This window comes from Sorex araneus, chromosome 2 (assembly GCF_027595985.1).
Source record: "Sorex araneus isolate mSorAra2 chromosome 2, mSorAra2.pri, whole genome shotgun sequence".
NCBI lineage: Eukaryota > Metazoa > Chordata > Mammalia > Eulipotyphla > Soricidae > Sorex > Sorex araneus.
Genome location: NC_073303.1, coordinates 108187834 through 108205953, shown reverse-complemented (window position 1 = coordinate 108205953; position 18120 = coordinate 108187834). Strand labels below are relative to the sequence as shown.

The 18120-nt window shown below is 40.1% G+C and overlaps 1 protein-coding gene across 5 annotated transcripts in view; it reads right to left on the bottom strand.

The window, feature by feature from the left end:
* ENPP2 (ectonucleotide pyrophosphatase/phosphodiesterase 2) overlaps positions 1-18120 on the bottom strand; it is a 131982-nt gene that overhangs the window by 66097 nt on the left and 47765 nt on the right. For all 5 annotated transcript variants that reach the window (XM_055128713.1, XM_055128711.1, XM_055128714.1 and 2 more), the window contains exons 3-6: positions 13989-14144; positions 7164-7289; positions 3697-3757; positions 78-175 (exon numbers count right to left, since the gene is read on the bottom strand). In XM_055128713.1, coding sequence (XP_054984688.1) covers positions 78-175; positions 3697-3757; positions 7164-7289; positions 13989-14144 — 441 coding nt within the window. The remainder of the gene's footprint in view (positions 1-77; positions 176-3696; positions 3758-7163; positions 7290-13988; positions 14145-18120) is intronic.

The following is an 18120-nucleotide window of genomic DNA, read 5'->3' as shown; positions in this document are numbered from 1 at the left end:
CTCAAAACACATAACTATGCAGTTACTGTAGGGACCATGGATGACCGTTGAGAACAAAGTGGAAGAAAATGTCTTACTCAGCTTCTCAATGTTGGGCATGACTTTGCTTCCTTTCTTCATGTATGATGCACGGAAACCATCCACAGAAAAGATGATTAATGGAGGGCGAGCAAACCTGCAAAAGAATACGTTCACATTAAAAGAAATATGGCCACGATTTCCTATAAAGCTTGTCATTCCCAAGAATCCAAAATTTTCAGGATGAAATTTCAGTGAGTGTACAAGCCTGCATTTCCAGCCATTTGGGGCAAGAAGACTCATGATCAAGGTCAAACACTAAATTCCAGATCTCCTCAATGTGCTGTCCCAAAATTTGTCAATAAATTGTCAACTTTTCACAACACCAAAGCAAACAAATAGTGGTCACCATATTGCCTAGATTTCCACAGGAAGTCATTCCATGGCTTAGACTCATTCTCACATCCGAAATTTGCTCACGTGGGGAAATGCCAATTCAGTCTATAACACCCAGATCAAGAGTTTGGGATGTGGTTCACGTGCTGGAGCATTTGCCTTATGTGTATAAGGCCCCGAGTCCAGGCCGCACTCTGCATCCATCCTCCCTGACTGCTGCCTCTAGGATTTTAGAAGAGCAATAGACAAATATCATGCAAGTAAATTAAACCCAGAATGAAACTTTTCTCTTCTATAATGTTAGCTTCTGATGCTTCTGAATCTCTTATGATACTAGTTTATGCCTCTTTGATTACTCATATATATATACACATTTATCATTTTCTATCAAGATCAACATTGCAGTGAAGTTTCTCTTCCTCTAGGCTTTTTTTTCCTTAATAATTTCAAAGAACGGGGGCTGGAGCAATAGCACAGTGGGTAGGGCGTTTGCCTTGCACACAGCTGACCGGGGTTCGATTCCCAGCATCCCATATGGTCCCCTGAGCACCTCCAGGGGTAATTCCTGAACGCAGAGCCAGGAGTGATCCCTGTGCACCCCTGTGACCCAAAAAGCACAAAAAAAAAATTCAAAGAGCATTTCAAATAACAGGGGACCAGAGTGATAGTACAGTGATAGTACAGTAGGTAGGGTGTTTGTCTTACACATACCCACCCACTTTTGATCCCTGGCATCCCACATGGTCCCCCAAGCCATGCTAGGAGTGATTCCTGAGCACAGAGCCAGAAGTAAGCCATGAGCATCACCAGATATAGACAAAGAGAGAGAGAGAGAGAGAGAGAGAGAGAGAGAGAGAGAACAGTCTGTGTCTTATTTTTCAAATTTTGGGGCAATATAAGGCTTGAGAAAATATTTATCCAATATGTAAATGAATAAAAGAATGGCCATGAAATGAACAGTGGTAGAATTCCTGTCACTGATACTAAACACATTAAAAATTTTGTTTAATTACAAAATAACTTCAAAAATAATTTAAATTAATGAAGATATCTCCCAAGCAATCTATCAATAAAGAATTAGAGTGTCAAACCAGGTCTGGTTCTGATGAAAGTGGCCCTTTTTTTTTTGGATCATTAAGGCTATGTATATAACCATGATTCTATAGGATGACCCAGGAAATCAATCCATTCATAATAAATAATAATGTAGAAGTTGATTTAGTATTATGTTTTTGTTGTTTTTATAACAGTTTATGAGATATATGCTTATATTCCATAGAGGAATTTTTTAATTTATTTTTAATTGAATCTCCATGAAATACTGTTACAAGGTTTTGATGTTTGAGTTTCAGTAGTCATACAATGATTGAACACCCATCCCTCCACCAGTGTACATTTTCCACCACCAATGTCCTCAGTATCCCTCCCACCAATCCTACCCCTCCCCCTGCCTCTATGGCAGACAATTTCCCTCTTACTACCTCTCTCTCTAATTTTGGGCATTATGGTTTGCAATACAGATACTGAGTGGCCATCATGTTTGGTCCTTTATCTACTTTCAGCACACATCTCCCATTCTAAGCAATTCCTCCAACCATCATTGACTTAGTATATCTTTCTCTATCCTAGCTGCCTTCTCCCCCAGCTCATAAGGCAGGCTTCCAACCATGAAGCAATCTTTCTGGCCCTTGTCTCTACTGTCCTTGGGTGTTAGTCTCATATTATGACATTTTATATTCCACAAATGAGAGCAGTCATTCTATGTCTGTCCCTATATTTCTGACTCATTTCACTTAGCATGCGTGAAATTTTCTTATAAACTGATGGACATGGAGAGTATCATGCTAAGTGAAAGTGGCCCTTTATTCCAATCCAAATAAGGATTTGGTCAATGACTTGAAAATACTAAATATGTACCAAGTCACTTCTAAATATTTGAAGATACCTCAGCAAGTATAGCCTTGAGTTTGTTCAAGACTAAAAACTAAACAAGGTCTACTTTAAATGAGTCAAATATGTAAAGCACTTAGAACAATACTATCTATATCAAAGTCCACTGTCATCCTTATTGTTTATTTTTATTGGGCGGGCATCCATCTGTGCTCATGACTTAGTCTTGGCTCTGTGCTCAAAGATCACTCCCAGTGGGACTCAAGGGACCATATGTGGTGCCAGGGACCAAACTTGGGTCAGCTGCATGCAAGATAGTACCGTCAGCTAGACTATCTCTCTGGTCCCTGTTTTTAAATAAGGCCTTCTGCCAGATGGACTTATTTTTCCTCAAAAAAAAAACTGAATACATTTTCAAGAGCCAAAGACTACTGCTGCTCCATCTAAGGTTTCAAAGAACTTCCAGAGGCCCATGAAAGTCGAAGAGGAGGTAAAAATGACAGTATCCCAACACTTGGATTTTATGTTCCGGATGGCATTGCACAAGAATACACTTGAACCAATTTATTCATGAAAACACATTAGTTAAGAATTTCTTTTCAGCAAGGCATTTTAAGGGTCTATGAATTTCCAAGTGTTTCCTGAAAGGCATAATCAGTGCCTTATGCTGGTCACACTTACGCTGTGGGGTATCACTCAGGTTTGGCTTTCCCCCAACAACACAGTGCTTCAGCGGTTTGTCAAGTTTCTGCAGCATCTGGTAGAAGTTACCATCTTGGATGATCTTTTTGAGAAGTTCTGAAGGACCCCCATCCCTCCCCTCCAAAGAAACAAAACAGCACTCCAGGGGGAAAATACTGAAAAAGTTATTGCCAGAAATGTTTCTTTCCTTCTCTGTGATAGGCTGTGAAACTCTTTAGCTATTTTGGAATGCAGGGAATATGTTGTCTCTGATACATGTGAAGTTGATGGTGAGGGGTTGGGGGTAGTATTTTACTACTTCAAGATGTATATTCTAGATTTTTTATTTAGTTGGGTTTTTGTTTGTTTGTTTGTTTGTTTGTATTGAGGATACACCCAGCAATGATCAGGGCTTACTCCTGGCTCTGCTCTCAGGGATCTCTCCTGGTGTGCTTAGGGGACCAGATGGGGTGGCAGGGATTGAAACCAGATGGGCTGTGTGCAAGGCAAACACCCTACCAGCTGTACTATCACTCCATCCTCACACATTCTAGCTTTTGAATGGCAAATGACTTGCACGTACTCATAAGTTTGCCCATATAAAAGAATTTAAGGTTTCATGGTCTTTAACCATTATTTGCCTACCTATGTCCAGTGATGTTTCATCTATTCATATATAAAGCTTTATTATAGTCATACAGGACCACTTACCCAGCAGGACATTCCGGGGTCTTGATTTCCTCACATTCATCATCCACCCAATGTGACTCTCCTATAAAGAAAAATATGTGGATACATTGTTAACACAAATTATCAATGCCATCAAGAACCTTGGAGATCATAATTCCAAGATCTGTGTCTTGCATACTAATTGTTTATCAGACATCTTATAAAAAAACCCTTTTTTTTTAATGAGGACAGTGTCTGGTCTGGCTTACAAAAGTACACCCATGGAGGAAAGCTGAAGTTTAATAACCCCAAGTTGTGTTTATGGGAGCTTTCTGAGTCTAAATGGTTTGAGATAAAAAACACTAGTGGCGTCAGTGAACAAAATTTCATGTTTATTTCCATCCAGAAATAAACTGTTTGGTCATTAGATGGAACATTCTTTTCTCCACCACTGAACAGCAAAAAGCCATAGAGTTTAGCACAACTTCACCTCAGTTAGGGAAAAAGAATTAGAATACTCAGAGGTGATGCTTGGAAGACTGCAATAGAGAGGTTATTCACCATGGGGTCTATGTATAGCTCTTGAATTTAGGAATAAAAGCAAATAATATCTCTCACTTTTATTTTTCCATCAAGATCTGAGAGCATAAGCCTACATCTTTTCTGAGTTAGTACTACTGAAAACAGAGAACAAAAAAGGACCCATATAAAATGAGACTTCCTCTAGAAAGAATAAAAATCATCAAAAAACACATTTGCCATAAATTGTTCTAAGACAAACAAAAATCACATGGCTTAAACATAAGTGAAATTTATGATCAATACCCTAGAGAAATTGTCCTAAGGGAAGAGCATTAAAAATACCCTATTTATAGGCCAGAGCAATAGAACAGCAGGTAAGGCACTTGCCTTGCACACTGTCAACTCAGGTTCAATCCCAGATATCACATATTGTCCCATGAGCCTTGCTAGGAGTGATTCATGTGTGGAGAACCAGGCGTAAGCCATGAGCACCTCTGGGTACATCCCATCTCCCCACACATATATATGTAAACATATATATGTACATATATTTATATACATATATATATGTATACATGTACACATATATATGTGTGTATGTGTATGTATATACACATAAGACCACTAATGTTGCAAGCAGGAGGCCTGATTGATTCCCAAGAACTGCCAGGTGTGACCCAAAAACAAAATAAGAACCTAACCACTGATAACTGTATAAGATCTTTCTTTTTAAATTTTTTATTAGTGAATCACCGTGAAGTACAGTTACAAACTTATGAACTTTCATGTTTGCATTTCAGTCATACAGTGATTGTTCATATCCCTCCACCAGTGCCCATTCTCCTCCACCAATGTTCCCAGTATCCCCTACACCACTGCCACCCCAGCCCCCACCACCCCACCCTGCCTCTGCAGCAGGGCATTCCCTTTTGTTCTCTCCCCTTTTGAGTGTTTTAGTTTGCAATCGAGGTATTGAGTGGCCATCATGTTCAGTCTATAGTCTACTTTCAGCACACAGCTTTCAACCCAACTAGGTCCTCCCAACATCCTCTACTTGGTGTTCCCTTCTCTATCTCAGCTGTCTTTTCCCCTAGCATGAGAGGCCAGTTTTCAAGCTGTGGGGCAGACATCCTGGTTCTTATCTCTACTACTCTTGGGTGTTAGTCTCCCATTCTGTTACTTTATATTCCACAGATGAGTGCGATCTTTCTATGTCTGTCTCTCTCTTTCTGACTCATTTCACTCAACATGATACTTTCCATGTTGATCCACTTATATGCAAATTTCATGACTTCATCTGTATAAGATCTTTTAAATAGGAAGATTTACCTCAAGTGCCACACTCAGAACACATACCTGGGTATCACAAAAATATCAGAACTAGAACTCCAATTTTAAATCCCCAAAGTCAATGTTTTATGATTCCATGATCAATGATATCTAGGACTTACAATTTTTTTCTTATAACTTTTGTGACTTATTACTATCTAGACCATATATGGAAATAAAAGGGAAATAGAAATAAATTCTGTTTATTTATCAATGATATGCTTTATCAAGAAAGATAATAACTGTATGGGTAGAAATTTTCCAACCTCAGGATAAATCTAATATCCTCTTGCCACAACTGAAGACATATTTCAGAATTTACTTTTTTCTATCAAATCTTAGCAGAAACTGTTCTTAAAGGTTTTGTGTTAGAAGCAAAAAGGACTTACTAAGATACTAACAAATGAACCTAACCTAATGATTCTTAGATAAGTCCATTAACAGCTACAGGTGTGTGCCATGGAAAACTTAAACTTAAGCTAAAACTTAAACTTAAACTCCTCAAAGAGTTTAAGGAGTAAGAAACTGCATCTTTCCTACCTTTAAAGGTCTAGCATCAATTATTCATCATGGATCATAGCATCATATTCTACAATTATTGTGCAGAGCCCAAATACATATCCATGTATGGCTCTTGGCTATAACAAGTGCTGTTGTCACCTGATCCTCTTTCCCAATGAGTGATATTTAGCCGTCCTAGGCCCAGATGCTCACTAGTGACTCAGTTTACCACTAACATTTGCCTGGATATAAGAGGCATGCCCCTTGCCAAGAGGGTAAGAATTCTGGCATTTCCTTTCCCAAATCCACAGTGGGGCAGGACAAGGTGAGTCTACTCTTGAGACCACGCCCCATTTGCCTTCCTCCCTCCCCAGCTTTCCTATTCCTGCTGCCCTTGATTCTCCCATTTTCTTACAGATTAAGGGTCACATACAGACCGTAGATCAAGACAGCTTATCTCAAAACCTCCTCATTAAAATGGTCCTAACTAACCCCAGACCGGGCCAGCAACACTGGGGAGCCAGATGGAGGAGGTATAGCCGGTACGCCTTCTCCAGATGGAGCTCCGGTGACACTAAGCAGCTACTAACATGGCTCCGGGATGTGGGACTGGGACATCTCCAAACCGCGTGGCTGCTAACATGACCATACAACCTTTTCTTAAAAATGAAAACACACAATCTATTGATGCCATCCAGCATGTCTGACTGTTGGAGGAAAACCTCCAAATAATAATAGTGAGATTCCTGTTGAAAATTGAATCAAAGTAAGGAAAGAGTAAAGTGACAAATGTCTGCCACACAGGCAGAGGGGGAGTGGGAGGGGGGTATGTGGGGGTTTGGTGTGGATCAAATATGAAAACTTTGTAACTGTATTTCACAGTGATTCAATAAAATTTTTTTAATTTAAAAATAAATAAATAAAATGGTCCTAACTAGTGATAGAATTTGGAGGGTATTCCCTGACTACTTCAGATCACTGATGTGTAAGGTAGCAGAACTCAGAAAGAAATATGACCTTAGAAAGCGTAACACCATCCCTTTTCCTAAAACTATATCTAAGTTTTTGAGATGTTTGAGCCACACAGTCTAACATCTCTTGGAACAGTTCCTATTTTTAATCTCTTGGAGCAAAGACCCATCCAAGGAAGCACGTACCTTTACAAACCACTTGGTAATTAGTACAGCAGTCTCCCTTAGCCAAGCAGTCCTCCGAGCAGTGACAGGCATGGTCTTCATTTCTTACTTCTCCACATCGGTCCTTTGTACATTCCCAGCCACCAGCTGAAAACATCACAAAAAACATTCTTCCATTGATTCGTACAATCACTTAGAACAGTTGTGTCCCCCCTCCCCAAATGGCTAATATGCAACATTATCCCATCCACTTGTGAAATTAGACCTGGCTTGAAGACTAGGTGACATCTGGAAGATTTACAAAGAGAGGTTCCTCACTTTTCAAATCAAGGTCTAAAGTCAAATGTAACTGTGATCCTTTGGGAAATGGAAACTATCATTGGTGAACTGTTCTAAAGGAGCAGTAAGATCAATTATACCTAAGGTTTGTGATAGTGTATCAATCTTTGGAGGTATAGCTCCTATACCGAGATCTTTGTTTTTATAAGTGGCTTTATTTCACTTTAATCAGTTTGATTTACTTACAAAATGACAGTGCAATTAAATAGAGTGGATCCATATTATACCTGGATGTTAACGTTCTGAACAGAGACAAAGGGTATAAAGGAATATTAAAAATACTCATTGCTTTTAAACATTGATCAAAATTTGCTTCTACTTACAATAAGAGATCAGAGTTATTTTCAAGGAGACTAGCACCTAGGTTGCAGATTTCTTCATGAGCATATTTAATTCAGAGCTCATAGCTCAATCATAAAATGATGTACTTGAATAATAATAATTCCACTTTCAATAGAGTTTTGTACTTTATAAGGCTTTTCCATCTATCATACTCTAAGCTCTGTGACAAACATTTCTCTTTTCATAACTATGCCTGCCATTGTCCCTGGCACATGCTTGATACTTTACAGTGATTAATTAAATCTAATTGAAAGTACCATAATAAAATATTAATCTCTAAATTTAGAGCTGCTCATGCTTTTTTGTACCAAAGTGAATGAATTTTGAGGTGACTATGGTAGGTGGGATAAATAAGGAAGTAAAGGATAATTATCAGATAGATGGTTACGTTAATGTATGGACTAGGAATTATGAGAGCAGCTGAAGTGGCAGGAAATCACAAAACTAAACTCAGTGTTAAACTATGGGTGTAACCAAGGGCAAAGGGAAAGAGATTGGAGGAATGTAGAGTCTTTTAGGTGGTAGGAAAGCAGTGGAACTGTGGCGACTGCTGTGGTATTACCAACACAGTCTTCACAAAACAGAATCTTTGAAAGTATATAATATTGTAAATAAGTGATAAGCTGATAACTTTAAAAAAGGGATTATTAAATTAACTAGCTGTTACAGCAATGAAATTAATCCAGGACTGCTGTGCTGATTAATTTCATTGTTCATTTATTTATTCTGTAAATATATCTACAATGTTTCTCATACTCTAGGTGTGGGATGATCATGAAGAACAAGAATGCCAAGGTCTCATCTTCATGGAGCTCACATTTTGATTGGGAAAAACAAGCCACAGACAGCAAATCAGTACATAAAACTGTCACAGCTTGTGCCAAGTGCTGTGAAGGAAACAGAGGCTGGGGTAATAGCCACAGAATGGGCAGGAAATACAACTTATAGTGGGATGATTAAAAATTTATGGCCTTTTGGGCCAACGTAACAGTACAGAGTATAGAGCATTTGTCTTGCATGTAGCCAACCTAGGTTCTATCCCCAATACCAATATGGTCCCCCAAGTCCTACGAAGAGTGATCCCTGAGCAGGAGTAAGCCCTGGGCATTTCTAGGTGTGCTCCCAGAATCCAAAAAAAAAGCACATTTGGGAGCTAAAGGATAATTCAGATCTTTGTCTCCTAAAATGTGTCCTAAATGGAAGGCAATGGCTCTAGAAAACTTATCCTCAGACCAGCTCCACCAGGAGATACTGAGGTGAACTAATGGGTAATGAGATTTGGTTGCTATGCTTGAAAAGCACCTAAAAACAGTTTTATTTCCATTTTTAGAATTGTATTTGTATTGAGCAAATCGATGAGCAATGGGATGACAGTGCTACAGTGCTAATAATTCCATGCTCTGAGCTTTAGATGGCCCCAATTTCCAGACCCTTCTCTTCCTATTAAGTGCTGAGAATTCTTTTATCTAGGACTGGCTATCTCTAATGGTTATTGATTCTCCAACATTGCTGAGACTGATACTGTCAGGGATGGTGGGTTTTTTTTCTTTAATTCATGAAGAATTCTGCTCATCCATATACTTTTATTCCTCCCCTAATTCCATTAAGTAAAACGCTTTGTGTAGAGCATCACTACTGGATGTGACCCCCTAACACCATTCCTCCTCCCCTGAAAAAATTACTACCTGCAAACTACCTTTATTAAAGAACTGCTGGCTTCATTAAGGATCACATGAGAAACAAACAAACAAAAACAATCAGGAGCCAGGGAGATGGCTCTGGAATGCACGCTTTCAGGAGCCAAGGATCAGTCCCTTGCACAGCCCGGTTCCGTGGGCTCTGTGCCAGGTGCAGCACCCGCCATGTGTATTCCAAAGACCAAAGGCAAACAACAAACATACAATCAAGGCTCAGAGTGACCTCCAAGCCAAGGCAGGGTCAGTCCACTGTATAATTTTCAAAGCAAGCATATGAATAAACAAAACATAATTTAACTTACTGAATAATATGATGGTGACTTATCATATCAGAAAAAAAAGGACTGGGCCAAGCAAATAGTACAGCAGGTAGGTAGGGCGCTTGCCTTTAACAAGGCTGACCTGGATTTGATCCCTGGCATCACATTTGAACCTCCCCCCCCCCAATCCCTACCAGAAGTGATTCCTAAGTGTAAGAGTAAGCCCTGAGCACTGCTGAGTTTTGTCCAATAAGACAAAAAAGAAAAAACTAGGGAAAAAGGATTCTGTGTGTGTACATGAATGTGCATGTATGTGCCTGTGTGTGCAGTATCAAGGATCAAAAATAGGTTTAATGTATTCAAAGTATGCACAGTACCATTGGGCCACATCTCTGGTACCCAGAAAATATTCTTTAAAATGAGGATGCTGGGCGACTGGAGAGATAGTACAGCAGGTAGGGCTCTTGTTCTGAATGCAGCCAACCCCAGTTCGATCCTTGCTGCCCCATATGGTCCCCAAGCATCGCTAGGATTAATCCCTGAGTGCAAGCAGGAGTTAGCTTTGGCACTGCTGGGCATGGCCCCAAAACGAAAATTTTAAATTTGAAAAAAAAAAGAGGCTGAGAGAGAGAGAGAGAGAGAGAATGCTTAGAGTATTTGTTTTTGCACACACCCCATCCCCAGCACCACACATAGGGACCCAAGAGCACTGTCAGGTGAGTTCCCTGAGCACGAACCAAGGGTAAGCTCTGGACAAGCCTGTGTGGCCCCCAAACAAAAAGAAAACAAAAATAAGAATATCAGACAAGAGAGAGCCCAATGGACTGAAGCACGTGCTTTGCAAGCAGGGGGCCCAGGTCCAATCTCTGACACCACATGGCCCATTTCAACACCAGGTGGGTCAGAGTTATAGTCCAGTGGTTTTACCTTGCACAGCGCCAACCCAGGTTCAATCCCCAGCATCCCACATGGTCCCCTGAGTGCCGCCAGGAGGAATTCCTAAGTGCAGAACCAGGAGTAACCCCTGAGCATAGTCATGTGTGACCCAAAAAGCAAAAAACGAAAATATTTGAAAATTAAAAATAAACATCAAAAAAGTGATCCCTAAGCACAGAGCAGAGAGTCCAGCAGCCAGCACCACTAAAAGAAACCCCTGAGCAACAAACCAGGAGTAGCCCCTAAGCACTTCTGGGTGTGTCTCAGAGAGAGACAGACTAGGGGCCTGGGAGATAGCCCAAGGCTAGTGCACATGCCATAGGTTCTGCCCCTATGGCATCCTGCAGTATCCTGAGCACGGTGCTGGGAATAGGCCCTGAGTACCACTGTGGGTAGACGAAAACAAAAGAAAACAGAATCTAATGCTAAAAAAGAAGTCGTAGGCACCAAAGCAATAGTAGAGTGGGTAGGGCGTATGCCTTGCACAGGTTCAATCCCTGGCATCCCATATGGTCCCCAGAGTAGCACCAGGAGTAATTCCTGAGTACAGAGCCAGAAATAACCCCTGAGCATTGCCAGGTGTGATCCAAAAGGCACAAAAAAAAAAAAGAAGTCATGAAAGACACCTATGTCTCTTGAGAAAAATATGTGCTTCTGAAAGTATAATTTTATAATATATATCTATATTTTTAGAATACAAATATATGCTCTGAACCTCAAATATCAGTCCAAAGAATTTTTGTAAGGAAAATTGAATAAAATTTTCAATGTTAAAACAAAAAATTAATATGCATGAAGAGTATTCACTATTGGGAAAAATATAAATGTTACTCAATTACTCAATGGAGTAGGCTGTATCTACTCAATGGAATAGTACGTATTTAAAAAGATTATGTGCAAAAGGTATATAGAGATACACCTTCACATAAGCCTATTTGTATGTATATGGATATATAGACACTCATAAGCATATATATATACATACATACTAAAAACCACATAGAGAGCAAATAGTCTGAGTAATTTTTCTTATCTCCTTTCCTTATCGGAGTGTTTGGGTCAGCATAGTAGAATTTCAAAGAGTTTGATTTCTCTTTCAATCTTCTATTTACATTTGAATTTCAATTCTTCTTCATCTGGCTTATGGTACTCTTGTATACAGGAAAATCAAGAACTTTAAAAGCATGTTATAGCCTGTGTTTGTTAAACCTGGGGAGATAGACATATGCTATACTCAGAGCTCAGAGCGAATCAGAAGACCCATTAAACTTTGCAAGAACTCTAAGAGCAGGAAACCAGAGGACTGAGTTGATTTGTCAGGGACAAGATACCCAAGACAGAGACAAAAAATGCTAGTAAGATTTTCAGACTGCTGGTTTGAAATAATATTTTAGAGGCAAAGAACTCTGCTGGAACTTCTGTTCTATTCATATATTCTGTCCATGAGGTTTTCTACACTGAAGTCTGCAGACCAACAACTATATCTGGCAGAAGTTACAAAGGAAAGTGACCAAAATGGTTTGGGGAGAAATAATATGCCAAGACAGTCTAATAAAATTCTTCTTAAAGGGGATGACGTTTCATGGGGAAACAAACAAAATGAACCACCTAGGAAGTAGATGTTGGCTTTTAAAAAAATAACAGGCTATTTCTTTAGTCTCGAGTGATATAATTAGAATAATCAGAGTAGTAAGAATGATAATATGAGTTATAGTTTTCAAAAGTTTCCCAGACAAGTAATAATTTTAGTCGAGAGAACTAGTCTCTGCATCTAGTGCTTTTAAGAACAGGTTTAGGGTCAGAGTGAGAGCAAAGCAGGTTCAGTGCTTGCCTTGCATGAGGTGGACACAGGTTTGATTTCTGGCATCCCATATGGTCCCCCCAACCCACCAAGAGTGATCCCTGAGCGCAGAGCCAGGAATAAGCCCTAACCACCGTCAGATGTGGCCCAAAACAAAGAATAACATGATTGGTTTGATCATTTTCTTTTTCAGAGTTTGAGGATGATGTTTGAGAGGCCTGGTCAGTAGCCTAAAAGGAATCTCCAAAGTGTGCTCCCATTTTTAAAAAAAAAATTGTGTTGGGCTTTGAGAACAGAACAGGTGGAAGAGCAGACATCTTTGAATTGCTTCCTATCAACTCCTAGGTATTCATTCAGAAACCTGTACATCTTAGATTGTTCCAGTATAAAAGTAATGTGGACCAGAGAGAGCACAGTGGGTAAGACTTGCACTCAGCTGACCCAGGTTCAATTCTCTGGCACTGCATAAGGTTCCCCCAGGATAGTCAGGAGTGATCCCTGAGTACTTCTGGGTATAGCCCTAAGACAAAAAACCAACCAAACAAAAAAAAATAGTATAAAGGGTCAGTTAGACTATAAGAGAAGATAATAGAACATGGAACCTCAAATAGGCTTCCAAAATAAATTTCACTCACAGGAGATAAGGAATGACATCGGTGTAGACTAACAGTCATGGCTTGATGTGATGAAATCAAATAAATGTAAACAAGCAAAAGGAAAAAGTTTTATTGTAGCTCTTGATTTTGTTTTTAGACCACACCCATTTCTGCTCAAACTTTACTCCTAGCTCTGTGCTCAGGGACCACTCCTGGTGAGGCTTGGGGGGGGGTCGACCATATGAGTTGCCAGGGACTGAACCCAGGGTGGCCAAGTTTAAGGCAAGCACCCCCGTTCTGTACTCTGCTTTGGCTCAGAAAATTGTCAGTAAAAACAAAACATAGGAATGGAGTGATAGTACAGTGGGCAAGGCACACACCCTGTATACAGACAACTCAGCCTTGATTCCCAGCACCATCCTATATGGTGTCCCAATTGCCATCAAGAGTAATCCCTGCAGAGAGAGCCAGGAGTAAACCCTGAACACCCTTGGTTATGGCCCAAAAAACAATCAAAACTAAACAAAAATCACAGCACGCTAATACTTTTAGAACGTGCACAATTTCAGTCCACGTGCTTTAGCAGTTAATATGGGAAATGACAAAGATAGGGTGGGGGAGGACACAGAAAAGCAATAATACTTGACAAACTAGTGAGTATAGTCGTCATATGATCAAAATTGGTCAAGAAGCACAATAGAAATCAACAAGTCGATGTGATTAAAACAGGGCCTAACACCAGACTATAATAATGTGTGTGTGTGTGTATGTGTGTGTGTGTGTGTGTGTGTGTGGTGTGTACGAAGTGGGGTGAGGGGGAGAGGAGATCTTTCATCCATTTACTTGCCACTAGAGAGGACTCCAAAAGAACTTACCCGTCTTCAAACAGAGCTCATCGAAGTCATGGCAGCAACTGCTATAGCTCTTACACAGGTTGTCACAGCGACAATCTGGGGGGCCATATTCTTGAAGCTCAAAGCATCTTCCCTTGCAAGACTCAGAAGTGTTGATCCAGGGAGAGTCTGATAACACTGCAAGACACAAGAGGCAGAGACAGTGGGACTGGGAAGTGGGTGATGTCACCAGTGGAGAGGTAGCAGTGTGAAGCAGCACAGCAGGTGACGTGAGGTTCCTGGCTCCGTCAGCTGCAAGCAATGTGCCCAGGGAAGGTTACTCAATTTCATTGTGTCAGTTTTCTAATCTGTCCAATAGGAGAATTAACAAAAGTAACTTGAGAAGATCGAGAATTAAATGAAGTCATCCACATAAAGCCCTTATAATGTCAGACACACAGCCACGGCGACAAGTGTTACACCATTAATTGTCATTTACAATGATTATTATTGCAGATATGAGATGGTATCTCCATAAGTGCCAACACAGAACTTTCACCTACACACTTAGAAACAAGAGTCCATTTCTCTCAATAAAAATCTATAGCTTTCTGAATGTAAATCATTTTGAGAAATATTCTGAGATCAATCAGAAGATATGAGATCAGAATATTTCAAAATCTCTTCCAATACAAAAATCTATATCTGTCTCTAGTTCCATAAACACAAATTCACAATCTCAGCTTCTCAAAAAAAAATCTTTTTAATCTCATGATATAACTGGATATCTAGAGTTATATGAATCAAGTTATTTTTTTTAATTATTAAGATGAAACTTTCACTACTTTATGGTACAGAAGCAATATAAGTTCAAAATATAGTGGAAGTAATCATAGTATGTGAAGATATGAAATTGGATCCCTAAAACAGACATAGTCCTATAAATAAATATTACTCCACTTTAAAAAAAAGAAAGCCCTTTTAAAATTAAAAATTTCAATTGTTTCTTCCCTTAATTCTTACTTCTTTTTTCACAATGCCTACACAACCCAAATACACATCTACCAGTTTTCCAAGACCTGGTCACCCTAACTAACTACTCCGCTTGTCAGCTATGTCAACATCTACCTAATTCAGAAGGATCTGAACTAGCTTTTGTTATTGCCAGTACAAGTGCCTGTTAAATCCATTCTGAAAAACAGAAATATTAAAGGGACTCCTTCGTCCTATGGTAGAGTGATATAGCAGTAGAAAACCTTCAAGGAGATTCAAGGTCTATCCTTTATCCAGGCAAATCTATTGAAGGCAAATTTTAATCTAAGCACTGGATTCTTCCTATGTAAACACAAAAACTGTACTACACTCAGACCTTCTGGTTTGCTTCCATAGATTGCACCTGCAGACCCTCAATTTTTTTAAGTTTTATTATTTTTTTATTGAATCACTGTGAGATAGTTATAAGCTTTCATGTTTGGGTTACAATCACACAATGATTAAACACCCATCCCTCCACCAGTGCACATTCCCCACCACCAATATCCCGGGTATACCCTCCTTTCCCACCCTCCCTCTGCGTCCATGGCAGACAATATTCCCCATACTCTCTACTTTTGGGCATTATGACTTGCAACTTGACACTGAGAGGTCATCATGTTTGGTCCATTATCTACTTTCAGCACACATCTCCCATCCTGACTGATTCCTCCAGCCATCATATTCTTAGTGATCCTTCTCTATTCATCTGCCTTCTCCCCTCCGCTCATGAAGCAGGCTTCCAGCTATGGGGCAATCCTCCTGGCCCTTGTATCTACTGTCCTTGGGTGTCAGCCTCATGTGATGTTCTTCTATATTTCACAAATGAGTCCTTCTATGTCTGTCCCTCTCTTTCTGACTCATTTCACTTAGCATGATACTCTCCATGTCTATCCATTTATAAGCAAATTTCATGACTTCATCTCTCCTAACAGCTGCATAGTGTTCGATTGTACAGATGTACCAAAGTTTCTTTAGCCAGTCATCTGTTCTAGGGCACTTGGGTTGTTTCCAGATTTTGGCTACTGTGAACAGTGCAGCAATGAATATATAGGTACAGATGTCATTTCTACTGTGCTTTTTTGCATCCTCAGGATATATTCCCAGAAGTGGTATTGCGGGGTCACATGGAAGCTCGATTTCTAGTTTTTGAAGGACTGTCCATATTGTTTTCCAGAAAGGCTAGACCAAAGCAGACCCTCAAATTAATATTCTATATGAGTTCAAAACTGATTATGATGTAAATGTTTTCCTAGTCATGAGACAATACTCCTCATTTGCAAGTCACACAAGTATGATTCGGAATAGCCTGGCTATGTCCCTGATGCATTTCCTGATGGCCAGGAAAATAAATAAATAGGCCACATTTAGGAATAACCCGGTAAGGTAATCACAACTATCAAAATCAAGAGGTACTTTTGCAACCTGTTTTGTGAATCTAGCCTTATACAGAAGTACACGGGAAATGGAGATTTGCAACTGTCCACAGTTAATTACAATTAATAGAAATGAACAGTCAATCCCAATCTGATGGAATGTAGACTGCACTGACCTTGTACATAAATAATTCTAGTCATTTAACTTTTGCATGAAAATAAGGTATGAAAATAATTTCAATTTTAAGGGGGAAAGTGATGAGGACTTGGATACCTGGCACCTTTCCTGACCAGTACCCTTCTCTAAATGTTATCCAAGTTTCAGATCTGAGCTCCCTCACACAGAAAGGAGAACCATGTGCAGACACACACAACAAGGCATCAGAGATACCACAAATGAATTGCAAGATCAATTCACTAGGTACTTTTTAATTCAAGTTCGGGCAAGAAAAGAAAAGCAGTTCTAAACATGTCCAAGATCTGAGCATGAGAACTGACTGCCCCTATGCAGTCAGTGCTAAGGAGTCTAGAGAGCAAGAAATAGCAATTGAGCCTCTGTCCTTCCAATTCGCCATTGCCTTGGCATGCTGACTGCCCCTGTGAAAGGAAAGAGTACCATTACTGGGAACCCTGCTGCAGCCACTTTGTAGTATCGCATCTTAACAGTGTAAAATCTCAACTGTCTGCAAATCAACCTTCTACCTCCCATAAATCAGCACCATTTAGCAGGACAGACCTGATCTCAGGAATGAGAGACAGCTTCAGTGACAAAGGTCAGGCTTAGATTTGTTCTTTTTCTGCTAATGCATCCATGTTCTCATCTGTGGTGTCATTTCCTTGCACTGATCTCTTACCTCCGACTTTTAACCCACATGTTCTCTTCAAAATAATGGGCAAGATGCCTTGTCTGTGCAATTTCATGTCATGTTTCGACAGGGAAATTTCAACAAGACTAATCCCAACAGAAGTGCATAGGTACTACTACATGTATTTATTTTGGTTTGAGGGCCACCCCAAGTGATGTGTGCTCAGGGCTCACTCCTGGCTCTGTGCTCAGGGATCACTGCTGGTGGACTCAGGGAACTCTATTTATTTGTTTGTTTGTTTGTTTGTCTGTTTTTTGGGTCACACCTGGCAATTCTCAGGGGTTACTCCTGGCTCTGTACTCAGGAATCACCCCTGGCGGTGCTCATGGGACAATATGGGATGCCAGGAATCGAACCTGGGTCGGCTGCATGCAAGGCAAACATCCTACCCCCTGTGCTATTGTTCCAGCCCTGGGGAAACTCTATTTAGTGCTAGGAATAGAACACAGGACGGCTGTGTGCAAGGGAAGTGCCCCACTCATTATATTATTGCTCCGGTCCCACATATGTACTACTTTAAACTGAGAATATATGGGAAAAGCAACAGCTCCTGAACAGTGCGAAGCTTCTATCTCCTTCCTCTGGCTGTGGAAAATAGACCTACTGAGAATTCACCTGCCATCAACTGCTCCACAAGCACATCTCCTCTGAGGGCGGAGCCTGAGTCAGCAGCAAGACCTCCCAAGAAATTATGTCAGTAGATAGGACCAGAACCTTTCAGACTTTCAGAAGCCTTCCCACCTGTCTCTGCATCCCAGTAGGTCGGTATGTAAAGCTTCTCCTGGCTTTTCATGAGCAACTCCTCAGAGCATGCTTCCACATACACACATTATCAATTTTTTTTCCAATAAATCTGCCTGTGAATTCATCGATACTGCCCACTCCATTTGAACCTAAGTT